A 21,587-nucleotide genomic window follows, 5' to 3' on the forward strand; every position below is an offset into this window, starting at 1 on the left:
CCAGTGGTAAACATTTTCATGTCAAGGACCCCCAAATTAATATGTATTCGTCCACGGACCACGATCTGAAAATAGATGTTTCCACCATGTCTCAAAAATATTCCACATTTTCCTCAAGATTTTTTGGTAAATAGCCGATGCACATGGGTTCAAATGTCTCATGTAGCCTTTTGGGCTCGTTTTAGTAGACCTGGTTTGCTTATTTCTCTCGCCAAACCCGGCAACGCTGCTTACGTAATCACGTGCCTTAGCGTGCGCGTTCACGCCACCAGCCGCCGCCGTAGAGTCATTGCAGTGAAGCAAAAGGGAGTAAAAAATCTGACGGCGCCGGCTGGTGAGAACAGTCCCGTTTCCACCCGAAAAAGTGGATTTTTTTCAGCGCAGACTTCGACCTAAACGGGACTATGACACACAGCACCTATCAGAGGGTGAGTTTGACGGTATTTTTTTAGGGGATTCGCTCGTTCTGTTGCGCTACTTGAGGAACAGTTGTATATATTGTTGACGACGCCTGCAGTCTCTCTGCGCTCTCTCCCGTTTCAACTCTCAAAATGGCGGAGAGGCCGTTAGCTTAGGAGGCTAACTAGCAGTGTTGCCATGTCGGCCTATTATAAGCGGCTTTGGGCTTCTTTTTCTGCAAAGTTGCTTTTAAAAAAAGGGTGGCTTTTTTGGGCTTGTTTCTAAAGTGTACTTGCTTATTTAGGCTTGCTTCCAAATTGTTTTTTAAACCAGTGGCTCTCAAATATTTTCATAAATATGTTGTGCCAGCCAGGGAGCATTTGAGTTGTTAGAATGTTTAAAATATATTCCAAATATTCCCCATTAATTTTTTTTAGAGGTTTTGAATATAGCAGACCTACAAGTTCACGATGCGTTGTGAGCTTGTAGATCGGCCATTTCCAAATAGCCGATTCATATAGGTAGGTTTAAAGTGCTCATGTGGCCTAGTTGCTTCTTTCGGGCTTGTTTTCCTAGACCTGGCTCCTTATTTCTCTCACAAAACATGGCAACACTGCTAACCTAGCATAGCAGCAATCACAGGAACATCGATCCACAGGCTGAAGAACACGACCTTCTAGTTAACGTAACGATGCTACTACTATACTGTGATGGCCATGGATGTGGTCCCATGCATCTTAGTTAATCACACACTTAACTCGCGTTGACGATCGTGGATAAATGAGGCCCCGTCTATTACTAGAAGTTGTGTGAAGAAGACGAGCTAACATGACTAGCTAACCAGACAGTGTTGGTCTGACAGCTCTGCTCTCTCTGGTGCATAAAGCAGTGGTTCTCAAACTTTGTCATGTCAAGGACCCCCAAATTGACACTTAAGTAGCCCGCGGACCCCCATTTGAAAAGATATGCTAGGGAACCCCCCATAAGAGAAGATTTTTACGGCTCTAGCAGTGATTCTCAACCATTTTAATTTCAAGGACCCCCAGTTTGACATGCATTAGGGCTACAGACCCCACATTTAATGGCATTTCTATCACTTGGACCGCAATTTATATTGTAGAATCTATGTGGTCCATTTGGTTCCATTTGTACACTCTCAAGAGTTACAGACCCATAAGGGTCCATTTGGTTCCCAATCTATCATTTAGCTGGGGACCCCCTGGAACTCCCTCGAGGACCCCTGGGGGTCCCCGGACCCCACTTTGAGAACCAATGGCATAAAGCACATTTTGAAGAAACGCAGCTTCTCGTGAGGTCAACACAGTTGTCGCATTGTTATTAAGATCGTAATTATTATAAGTGATCACCTCCTGTCTGGCTGTCAGCAGGTTTAGTTGACGTCCTCCCAGTAAATATTCTCAGCCTCTTGCCATGTCGGCTTATTCTTTTTCTGTTTAGCTCCTTGTACGAATTGGTGGTTGCGGTTTTTTGGGCTCGTTTCTAAAGTGTACTTGCTTATTTAGGCTTCCAATCATTTAGAAATAATTATTTAAACCATATAAACTGGTAAACCATCATAAATGTTTTTTTGCCCAGGGAGGAGCATTTATGTTGTTAGACTGCTCAATGTTTCAAAGAAATATAACTCATTTTATTGCAAGAGTATTTGAAAATAGCAGATCCATGTGAGCTTGTAGATCTGCTATTTTCAAATAGCCGATGCATGATATAGGTTTAAAGTGTGGCCCATAGCTTCTTTTGGGCTTGTTTCCCCGGACCTGGTTGCTTATTTCTCTCACTAAATATGGCAACACTGCCTCGAATTCAAACTTTGACTGCTCTTCTAATGATGAAATGGGTGTGGCAGGTTAGCGTGGACTTCACGCTTCAGTTAGCTTTGCTCTGGAACACGCAGTGATCCTTGTGATCCGATGCCAGTGTGTGATCCCTTGGTTTAAAATGATCTCTCAACAATCTTGGCCAAAGGTGTACGTTGTGATGCTAAGCTAACGGGTTTGTTAGCCTGCTAGAAAGGGCGTTGCTGAATGAGGAGGATCTGCTGCAGCCTTGCCCTTGTGGACCAGTGAAGCTGCCCAACACGTCACATTATGACACATTTTATATTCGAAGACCTTCATTTAGCCTCTAGAAGGGTCTCATCGACCACTTTGACGTCTTATATATACATTTTTTAAGTCCTCTTCATAAGCTCCCAAGTTTTGAGGAAAATAACTTGGTCAGCTAACAGGGTGGAGACTAGTCGAAGACCTCTCCGGCCTACCGTTTTATGACAGGCAAGTATAGGCTAGCTAAACAATGCCTTGTGTGACACGAAATGCATCTGGGAGGCCCTGCTTTATACATTGATTTACTCGGCTAACTTGGTATCTGTCACTGATGATCGACGTTAGACATTTGCTGCTCTTAAGTATTAAACATGCTACATGCAGGGTGTAGTGACAGGAGAGGACTTGAAACTGTTGGTTTGCACAAGGTAAACTACACCCCTCCGATCTCAGACATTCTAAAAATGCACCTGAGCAATACGTTGGAATTCTCTGACAGACAGGTGACCTGTGTTGTGTTCAAACTGTTCTATTTAGAAGAATAGTCATACCTTCTTCCCGCTGCTCGCAGTTAGACCCGCACTTGTCCTCTTTCTATCCAGTAATTGCAGTGTCAGTGTGTGCAGTGACTCTCAACATTTTTTATTTCAAGGACCCCTAATTTGATATGCATTAGACCATGGACCCCCATTTCTTTTATCTCTGGGACTACAATCCACACTGTAATATCCTCAGTGTTAATTGGGTCTGTGATTATCTCACGTCTGTAACTTGTGTCTGTAACTCTCGTAGGTACAGACCTGTAAAGGTCCAATTTTGCTTCCTAACTATCAGTCATTTAGCTGGGGACCCCCTGGAAGGACCCCTGGGGATCCCTGGATCCCACGTTGAGAACCACTGCTACAGAGAGAGGAAATGGTAAACGTGGAACTGAAGATGAGACTGAAATGACAGAAAACATGTTGCATTTTCCAGTGATGCGTTTTGGGATGTTCCAAAACTGGGTATGCATTTCTAGAAAATTAATTTGTAAATTAATTGTTGCAATTGTGAATGGAAACAGCCATGTTTTGGAGTGTGTGTGCCTGTATTGCACCTGCAATTCTCCATCACTAGTATTTCCTTAACATAATGTTTCTTAAGCAAGATACATCAGGGGGGAGCTCTGGATATGTGGTCCATGCCATTTGATGTATATTTACAGCATGTGAGCCTGCAGGGTGTTGTTTGTTAAGGAGGGACAACGCCGAGCGGGATACAGAGGTTGAATTAATGATTTCAGGAGCTTGACACAAAACAATGACTGATTGCTCAATTCTGCATTAAATATTTGGTGACAGAAAGCTTGACATTACTGTGGGCAGTTGTATTGCCCTTTGATCATGTTTGTTGGTTATATTTTGTTTCAAGTCCAGTTCAGTTTCACTTCATTATTTATTTTTTATTTTATTTTTAGGTATAGATATAGAGATATAGAGATAGATATATAGATAGAGAGGTATAGATAGCTCTAATTAGAATTGGCCAAATTGCAGCCTCTGCTTCTTTAATCTTCTCTTGCAATAATAGAAGATCATAATGATGGTGGCTATTTGTATAGGCCCAGTCTTTAATCTTATTGTAAACATGCTGGCCCCTCCATTGAAAACCTAAATGTCAGACGTGACACTTTCTTATTGTCTGATAACTTTGTCTCTTGACAGAGCAATGACTCAACGGCCAAGTATTCATTGTTAGGGTATTTTGTAAAATGCTGGTTTGCATGAATATCTCTATTAAAGTTTTCACGTTCGTTAAATATTATCGTTGGTGAATACAAAGTATCGCCAGTGTTACCAACACAGGTTACGCGAGTGGATGAATATCATGACGTGTTGTGCTAATTGTCCATCTATCTGTGCTGTTGTGATGATTTGTTGACATGTAGAGATCTACCTCTGTCTTTCAGTGACACTTATGATGTGACCATTGGCAGATAATTGACCTGGCCATGGCCTTTCAACCCACAGCCTTCTCTGTTCTCTGCGACCCACACGTGCATATTATTCATACAAGCTAGGAATTAAACACTTAAGCCCTATATGCTTCTTTGTACTACGGATAGACAAAATAGCCACTCTACAAGCTCACAACGTGTCGCATCGATTTGCGACCCGTTGAGAGCTTGCAGATTGGCTATTTCTTCTATTTCTTCTGTTGTGTAAGCTTTGAAGGTCTGTTATCTTTGGCATTTTTTTTAAAACATTTTTATCAAAGATCTGTGGAAAATGTGTCTTTATTATATTCAAGCCCAAAGTATGTACACCAGGTTGAAAGTGGGAACCTCCAGATTTTGTAATGGAGAAAACTATTATTGCCACATTTCTCTTGTCGATTCTCTGATGAATTGAAGGAGGCATTTTGAGAAGAAAATGCAGGAAAGTGGGCAGAGCCGTTCTGGCTGAAAATAATGAGCAGTGAATTCAGGAGATGGCACAGAGAGAATGCGTTTTCTGTGTCTAAGATAGCAGGCCTTAGGCTCTAGAGTTATCAAGCTAGTGGTTGCTATTATATTATGGCATGGAACAGAGCTGCACACTGACCTCATCTAGCCCATTTTGGACAGTGAGACAGTGAAATGACTGGCCTTATTGTGATCTGCAGTTCATCAGTTGCTGCACACTCATCGTTGTATTGGAAGAGGCATTATTTTAGCTAAGAGGCATTATTTTGGCTAATAGCCACCTCACTGACACACACACACACACACACACACACACACACACACACACACACAAAGGACTTTGGATTGAAAGTTGTGACTCCAAGATTGAGTCTAATTTAATAATTCACAGATAATTGATTAAGCTTTTATGAGTGATATGACCTATGGTTCACTGATCCAGCACTTAGTTGCTTACTGCTGTGCTGACCTGGACTTTTCTCCTGGATTGTGAGCAGTTTTACACAAGGCATCATCCATCTGTATAGTTGTCCCCCCCCTCCCCGGCTCTATATTCTATATAGCTATGTAGTCAAGGTGGAATCCAAACACTTCTACCAGCTATGTGATCTTTAGGCCCTGGCTTCCAGTAGTGAGATATCCTTTCTCTACTTGACCTGTCAGGCCATTCTTTGTCCTGCCTTAAGCTCTGTGGTGCTGTGTTTTATAAATTGGCACAAATGCGGTTTCTGCAGGTTGCAAGCTTTTATTCAGAGTAACCGGGCACAAGTGAAGGGGCTTAGCCATGCCCTCCTTTCAGGACACACTCAGAATTTTAACCACTTATACCCTGTTAAGTTGACCAGGATCCCCCGGAACGGAAGTCTATAGGCCCCCTCCTTTTTTCCCCATTACACCAATCTCTTCGTTGGAAATAACAGAATTACAAGCTGTGAGCTTGTAATTCTGTACGTGTGACGTGTTGTGAGCTTGTAGATTGGCTATTTTCACTGAATGTTTTTTTGCATCAGAATAAGGACGCCAGCGTTAATATGGTTAAGCACCGCCATCGCAAGCTGGGATGGAGCCACACAACATTTTATACTGGTGCTCCACCGGCCAGGGTTTGGGTTGTTCCCCTGGAAATAGACTTATAATTTACTTGACACATAGTCAAGGGAATAGTCTTGATTTGAAATTTTTAATGGAAGAGCTGCTACCCTAAAAGCAGAATTTACATGCTTCTTCTACGATCTCAGAGAAGGTGAGGTGATGAATATACTGTTCACTACAGTATATATATATATATTTTATACACACACAAATACAGTATTATATATGTTTTATACCTGGAACAACTTCAAGAGAGACCTTTTTAGCAGTCTCTCCGGGGATGGCAGAATGCCTGTTGAGCAGATCTTTGGGAAGCGTTTGTTTTTATTCTATCCGTAATCGCTCCCTGTCAGAACATTAACTCCTGCTGTGAAATCTCCCTAGATCATCTTCTCACAGTGTCTACAACATACTGTAGGTGATGTCCTTTCTGTCGTCTGTGTCGGTGGATGAAAGATGAATTGGAATGGCTTGATCACATGCTTGTTATTATAGCCTTATCTCTCCTATCGTTTTGTACAACATGGCAATCTTGATTTTTTTTTTATCGTTGTGGAGTTTGTCCAATAATTCCTCATCTCAATATGTTTTGGTTTCATTTTCATGCACCTGGCACCTCACATTGTCTGTACATAACTAGTTTTGATAAATCCAGTACATAGTCCGGACTTTAAACCAATGTTTCCCTGTGTTTATGATCAGCTGGTCATTACTGATAGGATTGGCTAATGGCTAGTACAGTACTTGACCCGCGAGGTTGTCCTATAAACATGATAGGTGAAGGATCGTCTTGACTCCTGTATGTACCAGCCAGGGCCCCATTCTCTTTTACCTGTTTATTTTGCATGTTGCATCAACCCCCTGCCCCTTCTCTGTCCCTCTCTCTCCCTCTATCTCTCCATCTACGAGTTTCTTCAAATATTTCTCACCGGCACACAGTTCCTGGCAACCACTCAAGTGTTTCATGCAGGTGTAATAAGCTAAGGCTCTGGCAGGATTACGTAAAGTGTAGAAAGTCTGTGTCTGATTGGGTTAGCCAGGGCTATTTCTGAGACTGTCTCTATGAGTGCAGTGTACTTTTTGCATGTCTGTCTTCAACCTTCAGGAAAGGAAGGACGGGTTTGTCATTGGCATGAAGGTCTCCAGGAGTAGTAAGTATCTCCTGTTAGTAGTAAGTATCATGCTATAGAAATCTCCTGTTTCTATAGCGTGAGGCAGCTTGAAGTACATCCCCCAGCCATGATGTACAAGTACACCCCCCTGGACATGACTTATGACGCTACTATGTCACAGGGACTGACCCCCAATCCAACCTTCAGGAGTAGAGTCCTTATTTACTACCGAGTTTCCATCAACACACAGTGGTGTGGTGTCACAAATTAGTCAAAATGTCTCTGGATTCAAAAAAGGGGTTTGCATCCAATCATTTGCTTAGCAGTACTTTCTTCATCTTATTGAAACATGTTGTAACAGTCAGCTGTGTTATCTTCATTTATTGAAGATGGACAATAAGTTGCTGGCCTGCGAAAGGACAACAACACCCTAACAGACAGTGACCGAGACAAATAGACAAGTGCAGCTTCGTGTTGAAGGCTCCTCTCCCTGTCTGGGTTTAATCCAGTTAGCTCCCTGTCTCGAGCCTTCGCACTGCACTGTCAGCAGTATGGAGGACTGGTGTGGGCTCTAACACTTGGACCAATAAAGACGCTTGTTTGTCTGGTCGAGCTTCTAAGCTGCTTAATGCTGTTGTGACCTCAGGTGCACGGCAGTGTCCTAAGCTCAGGAAATGGCCAACCTGGTTTGCTCCCAAATCACGCTAGGCAGCATCCTGGGATTAATTAACTAATATCGATATGTTACACTATAACAGGGGTTGACATTGAGGCTTGTCCCACTTGTCCTGACAAGTCCATTAAAAATGTACTTTTGACATTTGACAAATTTGACATTTTATTTTCTTCAGAATAATGTGACGCTCATGTGAAGCATAACACTCTCGGTTTCACACCGTTGGATGGAGAAACATAGCACTCTCTTGGTTACGCACCTAGACGTATATCACTCTCTCGGAGAAGTAGCACTCTCCCGGCTACGCACTGTGGTTTCATGGAGAAGTCTATTCATTGTTGTAGTTGTCCCATACATCATTGTGCTTATGCTTAGCTGTACATTTCTCAAGATGAAATTCAGAACTGATTTATTTTAGACTGGTGTGGTTTTATCTGTGGCTACATGCAGTTAGCGTTAGCAACCTAGCTTTTAGCCACCGGCCAGTGTCAGTGTGTGAGTCTGGCAGAGAGGAGTGGTGTAGAAAATAAACCCGGATCATGCAATGTCTGCTTATAGGTAATAACACGAAAAGTAACTTAAGTGCCCGGACAAGTGAATGGGAAATTTACTTTAGCCTCAAAAAGTTAATTTCAAGCCCTTAACTTATACTGTCATAAAGGCCTACAATGTTTTTGCAGCTAAACCAATATAGTGCCTTACTCTAGGCTATTCTAGATCAAATGGATCATCATCCCTTTACATGAGTTTTTAAGGCATAACTGTATGTACTGTAGTAATGTGCATGCACATTACGATTTATGAATAAGTGGCTATCCTCTCTAAACAGGATTGCTAGCAAAGTAGTGAGTAGCCTCGCAACCCCCCCAACAAAGCCAGAACCTTCTAAATGAGATCTGAATACCAATATAACGTCCACACCTTCGGACATTTGGGGCCGACCCTACTTCCCTCCTCACTACTGGTTGTCACACTAACTGATCGTCTCCGTCTCTCTTCTCTCTCTCTCTCTCCAATAGATCATGGGCATCTCTGATTGATGAGTGGCTGAGCTGTGACTTTCTTCGGGAGTTTTCGTCCACACCTGTCCTCTTTGTCAGCCGTGCGTCCAACCGGTCGGTGTGTGTGTGGCACCTTTCTGCCACCCCCGCTACCCTCTGAAGTTTCAGAACGCAAGAGACGAGCAAGGGACCAAACTACTCCCGGTCCGCCACCCCTGACCTTACCCCATCATCTCCCCCTCCACCTGGAGGTAGAGCAACTACAGGCACCATGGTGCTGTCACAGAGACAACGAGATGAACTGTGAGTAACACCAGGGAGCCTGTATGCAGTGGTGGAAGAAGCACTCACATTTTTTACTTATGTAAAAGTGTCAATACCACCATGTAGAAAAACTCTTGTTAAAGTAAAAGTCCTGGTATTCAAAATTTACTTGAGTAAAAGTACAAAATATACTTAAAGTACCAAAAGTAAAAGTACTCATTGTGCAGAATTTCACATTTCATGAAAAAGTTCAAAATGTACAGTATACATTTATTTTTTTAAATAGCTGATCTACAAGCTCACAATGCGTCGCGAGCTTGTAGATCAGCTATTTTCAAATGGCCGAAATATATTTAGTGCCGAAGTGGTTAGTGTGTTTTGGTAATAATCAAAATCTACAAAGTAACTAGTTACTAAAATTGTCATATAATTATAGTGGAGTAAAAGTACAATATTTTCCAGAAGTATAGGAAATAGGAAATACTCCAATAATGTAAAAGCACCTGAAATTTCTACTTAAGTACAGTACATGTACGTAGTTACCACTGCATATGGACACATCTACTTCCAGATATAGCTTTTCACTGTGGCTTGTAAGTGTGTTCAGTCATGACCAGTCACTTTGGTAGGTAACCAGCCTCACCGAGAGGTCCAGTTCTATTTTATAAAGTCTTATTTGGCTGGTAGAAAGGTGTAGGTGGCCAATTTTGGAATCTTATCAGACACTGTGGCTGCTGGATGGAGGAAAATAAGTTTTGTCCGGATGCACAAAACCTTAGTTTTTCTGCTGGACATTTCACTAAAGGGCTTATTGAATATAAGCTAGAAGTCTCTGCTAAGGAAATCTTAAGATAAGATGCTTCAGGCAACCAGACCCTGGATATAACTAGAGATAGAAAAGGTGTTGTATACTTAACCTCCTTTCCTTCAGTCATGTGTATTTGGGGAAACGTGACTTTAAATCTTAAGCACAATATGACCTCACTCTTTCTTTCGTTTGTCTAGATGGATGTAGTGCTCATAGGTCATTCACAATGCACTTTGAAGTCTTTTACAAACATGCACACCCATCAGCTATTTGTTTGAATGGGTTTTCAAATCAAAACTAGAAAAAAGCAGCACAGGTCTCCGCCAGGTCAGGTAGGTTATTGTGGGCCAGCAATGTGCGAAATTTGCCAATCAGGATTATGAAAAATCAAACAGATCCATCTTGATCACATGACTATAGAGATCATGTGTACCTCTAAGGAGGGCGCATACAAGGTTTTACACAGATCGGTGCAGTTATAGGTAAAAATACAAATCGGCCTCTTATAGTGCCACCATGAGACTGATTTGAAAAATTTCGAGTGCCATTTCTTCCTCGGCCTAGTGGGACCATGTGTGCAAAATGTCACGGAAATTGCACGCTGTGTTCATGATTTGAGGGCGACATTTTGTTGAAAAGGAGCACCCCTGCAAACTTTGGAAGCCAATCTTAGCCAATCAGAAAAATCTGAAAGAAGCGTTTCGTTTAATGACTATAGAGATACTTTGTACCGATTTGCGTGATCTTTGGACTAAATCGGTAGGAGTACTGTCAAAAAATGTGTTATGCACAAATCGGCCTTCTGGTGGCGCTATAACAGGCCCACGTGAAAAATTATGCTCTGGCATCCATGGAGTGTGTGTGTGCACAGTTTGGCTGCGATGGGGCCTACGGTGCCGGAGATGAGCTGTTCACAGACGGAAGGATGGACACAGACGTGGACGGTCGGTGCAAAACATAGTCTCGGCCATGGATTTCGGCCTGGATGAGACAACAATTGGATTGTTGTTGAAATGTCCTTTTTTAATAGAAAGCACCCATGAGGAGGTTTGCGCTGATGCCTGTGATAAAAGCCTTAACCAGGATGTGTGTGCTGTCAGAGCGAACGTGTGCCAGGAAGGATGTGTGCACAGTCTGTGGGTGCTTGGTAGCATGGCTTGGCGAGTTGTGTGAATATTTCATAACCCACATGACAGCAGTAAAGATCAGAGGGAAGGTACGGCAGAAGGGAGGAGAGAAGAGATGAATGGAAGGAACAGACCGTCAGTTTTAATGCAAGGAGCCGACCCTAGCCCTTAATCCATCCAGTGCAGACAGTAATGGCAGTGATTTTTACAGTGTTACCAGTTAGCTTTGGTTGGTAGCATGGCTGAGTGATATGTTTATGTTAATAAATGTTTAAATCCATACATGTTATCCCAATATTGATGGATAATTGTCTTGATGTGTCTCATTTCCTCTACACTTTTATCTACTGAAGTCTGACTTCTGAATAATATACAGAGAAGAGATGATTTGTATCATATAATAGATAACTTTGCTTAATTTATCTCCCAAATTGAAGATCTCATCCGATCTGACACTGTACTGTAGTGAATGCAGTGTGTGTTTCATTTTGGTTAAAATAAGTCCTGGCAGGTGAATGGAAACGACTAACTAGCCCAGGAGAAGGTCTATTTATATCAGCTGTATGCATTACAAGAAAAATTAAGAAATGACATTGACATAGTGTAATTGTTGCTAACAATAGTATACCTCTAATATTTCAATGATTTGGCTGGGTTGTAGTTCTGAATGTCCTACAGCCATGCTTTTTTCCAATAGTTTCTCTAACCACGTCCTACTCATTAAGCTCTAGACAGGAAATGACACTCTTCAGCAGTCACTCGCTGTTGCCAAAGGTGACTTTAATGCATAATGTTCCTGTGTGCTTGTTCATGCGTTTTACGCAGGACACATGGGTTACAAATGATCTGCCTGCCAGTCAAAGGGCACTGAAACCACAGCCTAAACTTAGCGCTGCTGCTCATGAAATATTCACCCTTCATTTCAGAAAGGAACTGAACCGCACATTTATATATGTGTGTGTGCATGTTGTCCAGACCTTTTTCAGGCCGTAATTGAGAGGTTCCATCTGTGTGGTGTGTTTCCATGGTAACTCAAAAACAGACCATCCCAGTGATTCCGACATTAGGGTCCCCTTTTCTCTGGCAGCCCACACACTTTTACTGACATTGGAAGGTGGAATTATGTAATTCCATCTGCCAGACAGGGTGGGGTTCTCTTTTCTGTTGAGGGCGGAGCTTACATTTCTCTTGCCACTGAATAAATGGAGACACTCGGAGGACAATGTGTTGCATTTAGTTGTGAAGTCATAAGAAGTCACATGACAACATGTTCATGCACACAATCCAGTCTGTTAAAAGCACAATATCACCATTTTCAACATAAGTTCAAATTGTTCTGAAATGTCCCTGAGAAAGACGATTGACTCCTAACAGCTACAACCCGAGCTCGCATCTTTAGGCATCAATGGCTCACCCATTTGCAGCCGTAAAGCTGAGCAGTCTTCTTTTGCGTCTCTTAAACTCTTGTTGTGTGAAAAGTTTGTCATTGGGATAAAATCGGTGAAAATGAAAGCACAACCTTTACTTCCTATTTCTTAGCTGCTACCGTCAGTGGCCATGGCGTTGTCCTTGTTCACTGTGTTTACAGCAAAATGGCAATCGTGAGAAAATGTGAATTAGGCTATGTAATGCCATAGAACGTATGGGTGTGCCTGGCCTGTGCTTGCCCTTTAAAATGCATTATGGGAATTGTAGGAACACTGAACGGCCGAATCAGACACATTTTTAGTAGGTTGTGAACCCTTATTCATGTATCCAATCCTCCTACCCCTCTTTTCATTTTGTCTTTTCTCAGAAACCGGGCTATAGCAGATTACCTCCGTTCCAATGGATACGAAGAGGCATACTCCACTTTCAAGAAAGAGGCAGAGGTAGATCTGGTAAGAACAAACACAGGGGAAAATGCCAAAGTCCTCCATATGTAAGAACTTGGTTCCAAGTTCTTACATATGCCGCTATGGAACTCAGCCCCCCATCTCTGACTACTTGAACCATGCCACCACAGCAATTATTCCCACTAGGATGACCAGTGCAGCAGTCTCCTCTGCTACCAAACAAACGTTAATGGCGTATGTTGTGACTAGAAATTAAGCTCTGATGGCAGAGGTACAAGTTACAGGTGAAGTTTGTTCATTTGCACTACTTTAACATTTTGTAAAGACATAAGCATTCTTTAATCTCTTCCCAGTTATGTTCCCAGATTGCTGCAAGATTGACATGTGGCAAAGATAAATGTGCATATCTCTGCTCCTGTCAAAGCGGGAAGGTTAGGTTGTGTTATTTGACGAGAGCCAGAATCACTATTTACAGTCTAAATGGATGGTCATGTGAGACTATGGGATGGTGCTGCTTATTTGAAAACTAAATGTATCTAAGTTCATTGGTCATTCGCCGGCCATTGATTTCGGCAAAAACAAATGTCATTTGCTGTCTGAACGCGAAAAAAACAACCAGGTCCAAACTTTCAAGCTGTTCTGCATGCTTTAGTTGCAGTGCTGAATTTCCACCATGTATTGTATGTATGTATGTTTGATCATGAACAATTGTTGTAAAGTCCTTGACAAGTCATAGATGGAAATCCATATGTCAAAATGTGGTTGGCTTCCTGTGTTTGCCTAACTGCTATTCTTTTTTTCTTGTAGAATGAGGACGTAGATAAAAAGTACGCTGGACTTCTGGAAAAGAAATGGACCTCAGTCATCAGATTACAGAAGAAGGTTAGCTGTGTGTTTTGTGTGTACACTGTCCAATGGTGACAGCTTGCCGAATCATTCAGCTCACAGACAAATATGAATAAGCAACACTTAAGCGAACGCACTTTGCATTGCCGTGCAGGGAAAGTACTTCTCCAATCTACCACGGCATGTAGATTTATCTCACAATACATCTCAAATCCATTGCCTGTTGATCGTGTGTAAAAAAAATACAGAAATGAGATTCTTCAACAAAAGAAAAAATCATCTATATTACATAAATCACAATTGTATAGTAGATGATCATTGGTTCCATGTTCCAACGATTAACTTAATTGAAGAATGGACAGGTAAAAGCAATATGGGTGAAACTGAACCTATCAAACCGTAGTCATTTCAGATCAGACATGCTCAGCAGGGCTCCAGAATAAGTTTTCCACTGGTAGCACTGGTGCAGTGAGATCATTTGAGACCTTGCAGAGCAAACAACGCATCAACTTGCATGTCAGTTTGTAGATCTGTTTTGTGTGTGTGTTTTGGCACGCTTATGGAGTGTGTTTTGGCTCACATACAGAATTTGTTTTGTTAGTGTACGTGCGTGCCTGTATCCTCGCACACATTCTAACCAAAATCTAGTGAACGCACGTGAGGCAAATCTGCTGAATTTAAAAACTTTAGTAGACAATCGTTACGTTTGTCTTTTGTGCCCCAGTGCTTTAATTTGAATGACATGACTCGTTTCTCTGTGATGATGACGTGGCGTCGCGTCAGTCACTTTGAAGAACAGGATGTTAGGCAGGTTTCATCAACTTACTGATGATGAACATACAGCGGGGAGGGAGAGACCGACCTAGTGATTAACAACATGCACTCTCACAAATGCCATCGGGTAAAGTTTTAACTGGCACGTAGTCGCAGTCTTGAGTCCTGCTCAGGCAGAGAGGCTCAGAGAAAAGGCAGACCGTAACTGACAGGAGAAATAAAGAATGAAAACAAAACATGATAACATTGCGCTCAATTGATAATTGCCCGTCTGGGCAGGTCTAGACAGGTTTCACTTGCTCGCAGTTTTACCTGCTCCGCACATCCGGGAATGTCGGAAGCACCAGCCCTTCTACTCTTTTTTTAAATTTTTTTTAACAAAGACGTTTATTTGTTTTTCTGCAGAGAGATTTCACATTTATGTGAATCACAATTATTTTTAAGCAAATAAACTAAAATAAAAACACAAAGAAAAAGACAAAACAGAAAAACACAACAGAAAAGAAAAACAAACGGGACAATTCGGCAGACAAACTAAGCAACAGATTAAATCAGATTTAAATATCAGGACATTCACTTGGAGATCAAATATAACTAGTTACAGCACAAAATGTCATGACACATGCACGGTAACATAGGCTTTCATATAGGCAGATTAAAGTACCCTATAACTGGGGCCCACTTTTTTAGAAACGCATCATACTTCATCTGGAGCTTTGCAGAAATCTTTTAGCCCTTCTACTCTTTGAGTCGTCATTCTTCCTCATTATGCCAGCCGTACACCAGCCAGATTCACAATGTTTCTTGTAAAAATGGGTAGCATATCGCATGCCAAGAGGCTGTTGCAATAAATGCTAAAAGTGTTTCGCAGATCCAACTCTCTCCATAAGGGTGCAGAGATTTCACAGGGGAAAGAACATGTGTTTATATTTAAAAAAAAACATTGCACAATGCAGCAGAACACACACAGAGGTACTGACACTAATTTCTCTATCTCTTTCCTTTGTGTCTTCCCCTCTATTTCTTCCTCCATATATCTGCCCGCCGTCCGACAGGTGATGGAGCTTGAGTCAAAGTTGAACGAGGCCAAGGAGGAGATGTCGCACGGTGGTCCCGTGGGACAGAAGCGGGACCCCAAGGAGTGGATCCCCCGTCCCCCAGAGAGGTACGCCCTGAGCGGGCACCGCAGCCCTGTCACCCGCGTCATCTTCCACCCCGTCTTCTCCGTCATGGTCACAGCCTCTGAGGACGCCACCATCAAGGTGGGTGTGTGTGTGTAGAATATCGGTTGTGGTGTTGGTGGGTAATGTTTTTTATTTGTCTCAATTTTGTTTTTAACTATACATGGTAGAAGGCTGAGCATTCTTGCTCTTTCATGTGGATGTGGAAGGAAGCCTGTGTGTGGGGTGATGAAAAATATATTACGATTGAATTAATGGCAAGCTCTGTAAAGTTTGAAACTGTCTGTAAATTGTAGCCATTTTATTATTTTGATGGTAAAATGGAAATAAGACCGGTTTTGTCCAGAGCATTATTTAGAATGAAATTGACCATTCTTCAAGCTGTACTCCGATGAAACACGCCGTTTCTTTGACAAAACCAAGCCAAGCTAAGACATTGTGCAATATATTTAAAAGTCCTTCTAAAATCACAGCTGAATTTAAACATGATACCTAGACACTTCGAGCCTATAAATCAACTATCGCTCTGGGAGAGTTTAGTTATTTGATTCAAACTGAGCACATTCAAATGTTTTTTTATGTTGGGTAGTAAAAGTTGTTTCACAACTGATCTGACCTGTTCAACTCAACATCAGGGCCTCTGTAGCTCTGATCCTTCAGATCACAGCCATGCTGTGGATCTGAAGGCTCTTTGTCTTATTGCTCTCATACGCCTTCCTCCACCACCCTTCACTACCTCCTTGCCCTCCTCCCATGGCTCTGTTTTCCCTGCTGGTTTTCTGCTGTGTCACCGCTCTGCGTGGATATCGACTGATGCTCTTGTTGTTAGGGGCAACGCTGGCACAACGCTCCCGGGGCACCCTGGGAAGCATGCAAATGGCGGTTTCTCTTTCAGCGTTCTGTCGATTTTCCTTTCCTTCATCTTGCTGTTGATCAAACGCCCTGTTTGGTCATGATCACTTTGAATTAGATAGTCTAGTATTAGTTTGTTGTTTATTTGAAAGAGACAGTGGAAGTCCACTCAACTTGTATGGGTTTTCCCCTCTGTAGTGATACTGTGCATCACTACGGAATGCTGGTACAGAAACAGCATTTAACTCATAAAATATTCACCCCACATTAACATCCAGTCGTCAAGCAACACTGCCAAGTGAAACATTGTTTTTATGAACTGTGAAGTTTTATAATAACTTAGAAAGGACATGAATATATATATATTACACCATGTGTAATAAATCTAACTTAGAAAATAAATAAAACATGCAACCCAACATAAATGCCCCATGCTTGCAGATAGAGGGACAAACATTTTGTACATTTGCAATGCATCTGTCTTAAAGTGTAAAACTGTACAATCTGACCACGCTGTCTGTCTGTGTGTGTGTGTGTAGGTGTGGGACTACGAGGCGGGGGACTTTGAGCGGACCCTCAAAGGCCACACAGACTCTGTCCAGGACATCTCCTTTGACCAGACAGGAAAGCTGCTGGCCTCGTGTTCAGCCGACATGAGCATCAAGCTGTGGGACTTCCAGGGCTTTGAGTGCATCCGAACAATGCAAGGTCAGTGGGACCCGCTCATTGCTGTTGTGAGAGCCATCCCAGTTCTGTGGTCATTCTGCGACCTGCATAGTGACGCTAATTAAGATGCCATCTCACTGTCACGTCTTTCTTTCTTTTTTCTTCAGTCCATGATCACGAGGTGATCATGAGCTCTGTGTGAACAACAAAATGTGATGCATTTGTATGATGTATTTGGCGGCGGACCCCCATCTGAATTTTTTTTTGTGCCAGGGAGTAGGTCCCCCAGAAAAGAAGATTTGTGTTAAAAAATTATAAAAAGAAATTCAAAACACTTTCAAGATTTTTCTAAAATTGCAGATGTACAATCTCGCCGCGCGGCACAAAGTGACGCTGATATTTTTGAATAGCCAACGCTAAAATCTAAAATGACACAGATACTTTCCCGGGTTTTAATGGGTTAAAATCAGGACTCATCGGCTGCATAATGGCTGATACTGACGTCATCAATAAAGTCAAATAATGGTTGATATTTTGGCCAAACGGTTTTATCTCTATATTAGTAGGGCTTTAATTGTCTACTAATTTCTGTCCTGTGTGTTTTAGGTCATGACCACAATGTGTCGTCTGTAGCCATCATGCCCAATGGAGACCACATAGTGTCTGGTTCCAGAGACAAGACCATAAAGATGTGGGAAGTAGCCACTGGGTGAGAATTCTTACATCTACCATTATTTCCTTATAAGTGCATCTCTATGTGCTTCATAAGAGAATACAAGAGGCATGTAGACTTTCAGATGGGTCCTGAATTTGGATGCAGTTTTTTCAGGTTTCCCTGCATTTAACTTCTTTTTGTTAAAATGTATTTTCTGTCTACTAAATTAATAGCTGGAAGGATGGGAGACCCTTGTTACTGAACAACTATAGCATTGATTACTAGCAGAACATAGAGCTTTAACTTTTAAACAACTATTTAAAATGTTATTGTTTTGCAAAAACTATTAAGCGTGTGTGTATAACGGATACTCCTCCTCCCACAGCTATTGTGTGAAGACATTCGCGGGCCACAGGGAGTGGGTGCGCATGGTGCGCCCCAACCAGGACGGCACACTGATCGCCAGCTGCTCCAACGACCAGACGGTGCGTGTGTGGGTGACCGCCTCCAAGGAGTGCAAGGCAGAGCTGCGGGAGCACGAGCACGTGGTGGAGTGCATCGCCTGGGCCCCAGACAGCGCGCACCCCACTATCCTGGAAGCCACTGGCTCGGAGGTATGTAGAACACACAGGACGGTTGTCTTCTGTTGACCTCTGAGGCCTCTAGTTTGACGGTGTTAATGGTTATCAGCCCGAGAGTGTAAATGAACCATTTTACAGTCTGTAGTTTAAAGATTAATTCTCAGGATTTTGCTTTCACACAGTTGGGGCTATATATCAAATGGACTGTGCATAACTATAGTTCCCTTTCAACTGGAAACACGACACCTTCATGCATTTACGTTCAAATCTGCTGCTGAGCCAATCAAATAAAGCTATGAGAAACTGACCCGGAACAGGAAATGTTTATGCCAACTTCTGGGAAAGGGAACTACAGCTATACACAAAGCCTATTCTCCAATGCGATAGGATCGGTTTTAATCAACAGTATGAAAAAATAATGTTGCTTTCATCATTATATTTTTCAATAATGTGTGGGGAAATTAAAAGGGTCATTCAGAAGTTTGATTTTAGTAATTAACACAAAGGAACATGGATGTACGTCGTTGAATTGTCATTATGTAACTTGAGTGAAAACATGATATAGACACATGGCATTTTAAAAGGCATTGAAAATAAGAATATATTTTTATGTCCTATGTAAAATTGTTCATATTCATTCAAATATATTTCATATCGCAGAGTTAGAACCGTGCAGACCTATTTGGATTTGAGATGTTTTGGAATTGTCTAGTTCCACTTCACTATGTCTGTTTCTCCTGCAGAATAAGAAGAGTGGGAAACCTGGACCCTTTCTGCTCTCTGGATCCAGAGATAAAACTATTAAGATGTGGGACGTCAGCATTGGCTTGTGCCTTCTGACCCTGGTATGTGTTGTGTGTGTGTGTGTGTTCTTGCCTTCTGTTTTTCATGACGAGGGTCGTGGCAACGAAGTTTGTTCTTTCTTCCGTTGGCTGTTTGCAGTCCACGAGTTTGTTTGAACTTCTTTTTATGGCTGTCTTGGAGTCCTTCCTATGTTTTAAGTGAACAAGGTTTCTTATCTAGATACACTCGTATCACTGTTGACATCTTAAGGTTATGTCGGTCATATCTACATCTTTAGCTTTCCAATATCCATTTTTGGATGTGTCAGCAAATAGAACGGGCGTTACGGATGTACTGTAACCACGGTCCTACGGAATTCTTTCTATGAATATCCATCCACCTGCTGTGGATGTACTGGGCATACTGTATATAACTCTTTTGCATAAACCGTGAAACCCAACAATAAATGGGACAGTATAGGGATATTTCTGGCACCTTATCCCTGTGTCTCATAGATTTACCAGGTTATTATAAATGGGTCATTGTGTTCATAGGTGCCAGTCCATGAAATGGAATACTTGGGAATCCTGAAAATGAAGGGGATATCAGTGCACGTAATTATAGCTGATATATAGCTGAAAAATGTCTTATTCCCCTGTAGGTGGGTCATGACAACTGGGTGCGTGGGCTCCTGTTCCATCCTGGAGGCAGGTTCATAGTGAGTTGTGCCGATGACAAAACGCTGAGGATCTGGGACTACAAGAACAAGCGCTGCATGAAGACCCTGTATGCCCATGAACACTTTGTTACCTCTTTGGGTAAGATGCAACCGAAAGCCCCAAATCTCCTTTTCCACAACTCTGACCAACCAGCTGTACAGTTCCTAGCAGGGAACTGTACACCAGTCATGTGTCACATAGTAGACCAGTAGGTTTAGCCCACGCAGATTTGTATTCCAGCAGATCACTACAGTTAATTTCCTGATCGTAATTTGATGATAAATTAGGTTGAAAGAGTCCCAATTCATTCCAAAATTAATCTCAGAATCGAATTAAAGTGCCGACAATGAATTCTCACATTTGTTCTGCAAAGTCGTTGCAAAGCTTGCATTAAAACTAAAACGAGGTGATTTAGTGATTTAAAAATTAAAGCAGTCCAAGCGCCATTTGGCATTTCTGCATTTGTTTTGAAAGGCATCAAGTGTAATACGTAAATTGGATTGGTTTTACTTGGAAGGACAGTAAATTGCTTGTAGTAAGTGTGCAGCTGAAGAATCTGATCAGTAGTCTGTATCGCAATAGATATAGACCTAAAAGCGAGTGATGTGAAATGCAATTGCCTCCAGTTGGAATAAATGTACTGCTCTTTAACACCATGGCACTGAACTGGCATTTCTCCTCCGCTCACCCCTTACAGATTTCCACAAGACGGCTCCCTACGTGATAACCGGCAGCGTCGATCAAACAGTCAAAGTCTGGGAGTGCCGCTGAGACTGCCTCTACGCCCCCATCCCCCACCCACCCAGTCCAACAGCAGCCCTATAGCCCCCAACCCCCTGGCCCGCTACTCATCTTCCTCTTACTTCATCCCCCACCCTGCCCCCAACACCTCCCTCTCATACTTCATAGTTTACCTTGCTCTCTCCCTGCCCCCGTCCCCAACTCACCTCTCCTCTCTCCCCTTCCCTCCCTCTACACTGGGCCAGCCCTATTAAGATGACTATTTGTCCTTTTTATGTAAATTATTCTGGATGTAGGGTACGCTTAAATAAATGTCACGCAATCTCAAGACACATAAACATAAACACGACATCAAAAAAGGAAAAAAAAGAAAAAAACAAAAACAAAGTATTCTTTGCATGGTGAATCAAACAAAAAAAAATTGTATACTGTTAAATTTGCATAATTTGCATACCGTTGTCATGACCTTCCCTATTGGGGTCAAAGTTTAAATGATCCCTGTGTGCTGGCGCAGGTGGATTCTGGGTAACTGACGGTGCACGAAAAAATTAATTGTGTCCCTTGTCGAAGGGATTTGTTTAGGATTTTCTTTTTCATTTTTTTGGTTTAGTTTTATTTCATGCCTCCACTGTTATGGTCTGTTGCTGCCTGTGTGGTGAATGAGTGAAGCAAAAGAAAGGGAACAAAAAAGGAGGGCAAGGAGCAGTACAGAACGGTTGGATTGAAGTAAGGGAGAAAGACCAGAAAAAACAGAGCAAACGCAGGCCCTTTAGTCCGATTACACCTCAAGGTTACACGGGCGAGCGTATGTGTGTGTGTTCACTGTGTGTGTTTACCTGTCTGTCTCTGTATATTACGACAGGAGAGTCTCCGTCCCGCAGTCGCCTCCGCAGGTTCGACAAGCGGGGGGGTCGGGGCCCGGGACGCGAAGCCTCTCACCCGCTTTGTTCAAAGTCACGCTTCTTC

The 21,587-nt window shown here is 42.3% G+C and overlaps 1 protein-coding gene across 1 annotated transcript in view; it reads left to right on the top strand.

Moving 5' to 3' along the window:
- Nucleotides 1-286: 286 nt before the first annotated feature.
- The window catches only part of LOC308091068 (lissencephaly-1 homolog A-like), a 21,714-nt gene continuing 413 nt past the window's right edge, over nucleotides 287-21,587 (top strand). Inside the window, exons 1-11 of the mRNA XM_080436389.1 lie at nucleotides 287-428; nucleotides 8,808-9,092; nucleotides 12,784-12,868; nucleotides 13,631-13,705; nucleotides 15,499-15,705; nucleotides 17,016-17,184; nucleotides 17,749-17,851; nucleotides 18,183-18,411; nucleotides 19,122-19,223; nucleotides 19,823-19,979; nucleotides 20,578-21,587. The exon at nucleotides 20,578-21,587 is cut by the window's right edge and continues 413 nt beyond it. Coding sequence (XP_080292515.1) covers nucleotides 9,061-9,092; nucleotides 12,784-12,868; nucleotides 13,631-13,705; nucleotides 15,499-15,705; nucleotides 17,016-17,184; nucleotides 17,749-17,851; nucleotides 18,183-18,411; nucleotides 19,122-19,223; nucleotides 19,823-19,979; nucleotides 20,578-20,651 — 1,233 coding nt within the window. The 5' untranslated portion in view covers nucleotides 287-428; nucleotides 8,808-9,060 and the 3' untranslated portion in view covers nucleotides 20,652-21,587. The remainder of the gene's footprint in view (nucleotides 429-8,807; nucleotides 9,093-12,783; nucleotides 12,869-13,630; nucleotides 13,706-15,498; nucleotides 15,706-17,015; nucleotides 17,185-17,748; nucleotides 17,852-18,182; nucleotides 18,412-19,121; nucleotides 19,224-19,822; nucleotides 19,980-20,577) is intronic.

Source organism: Gymnoscopelus braueri (genome assembly GCF_963280865.1).
Source record: "Gymnoscopelus braueri genome assembly, chromosome: 8".
Taxonomy (NCBI): Eukaryota; Metazoa; Chordata; class Actinopteri; order Myctophiformes; family Myctophidae; genus Gymnoscopelus; species Gymnoscopelus braueri.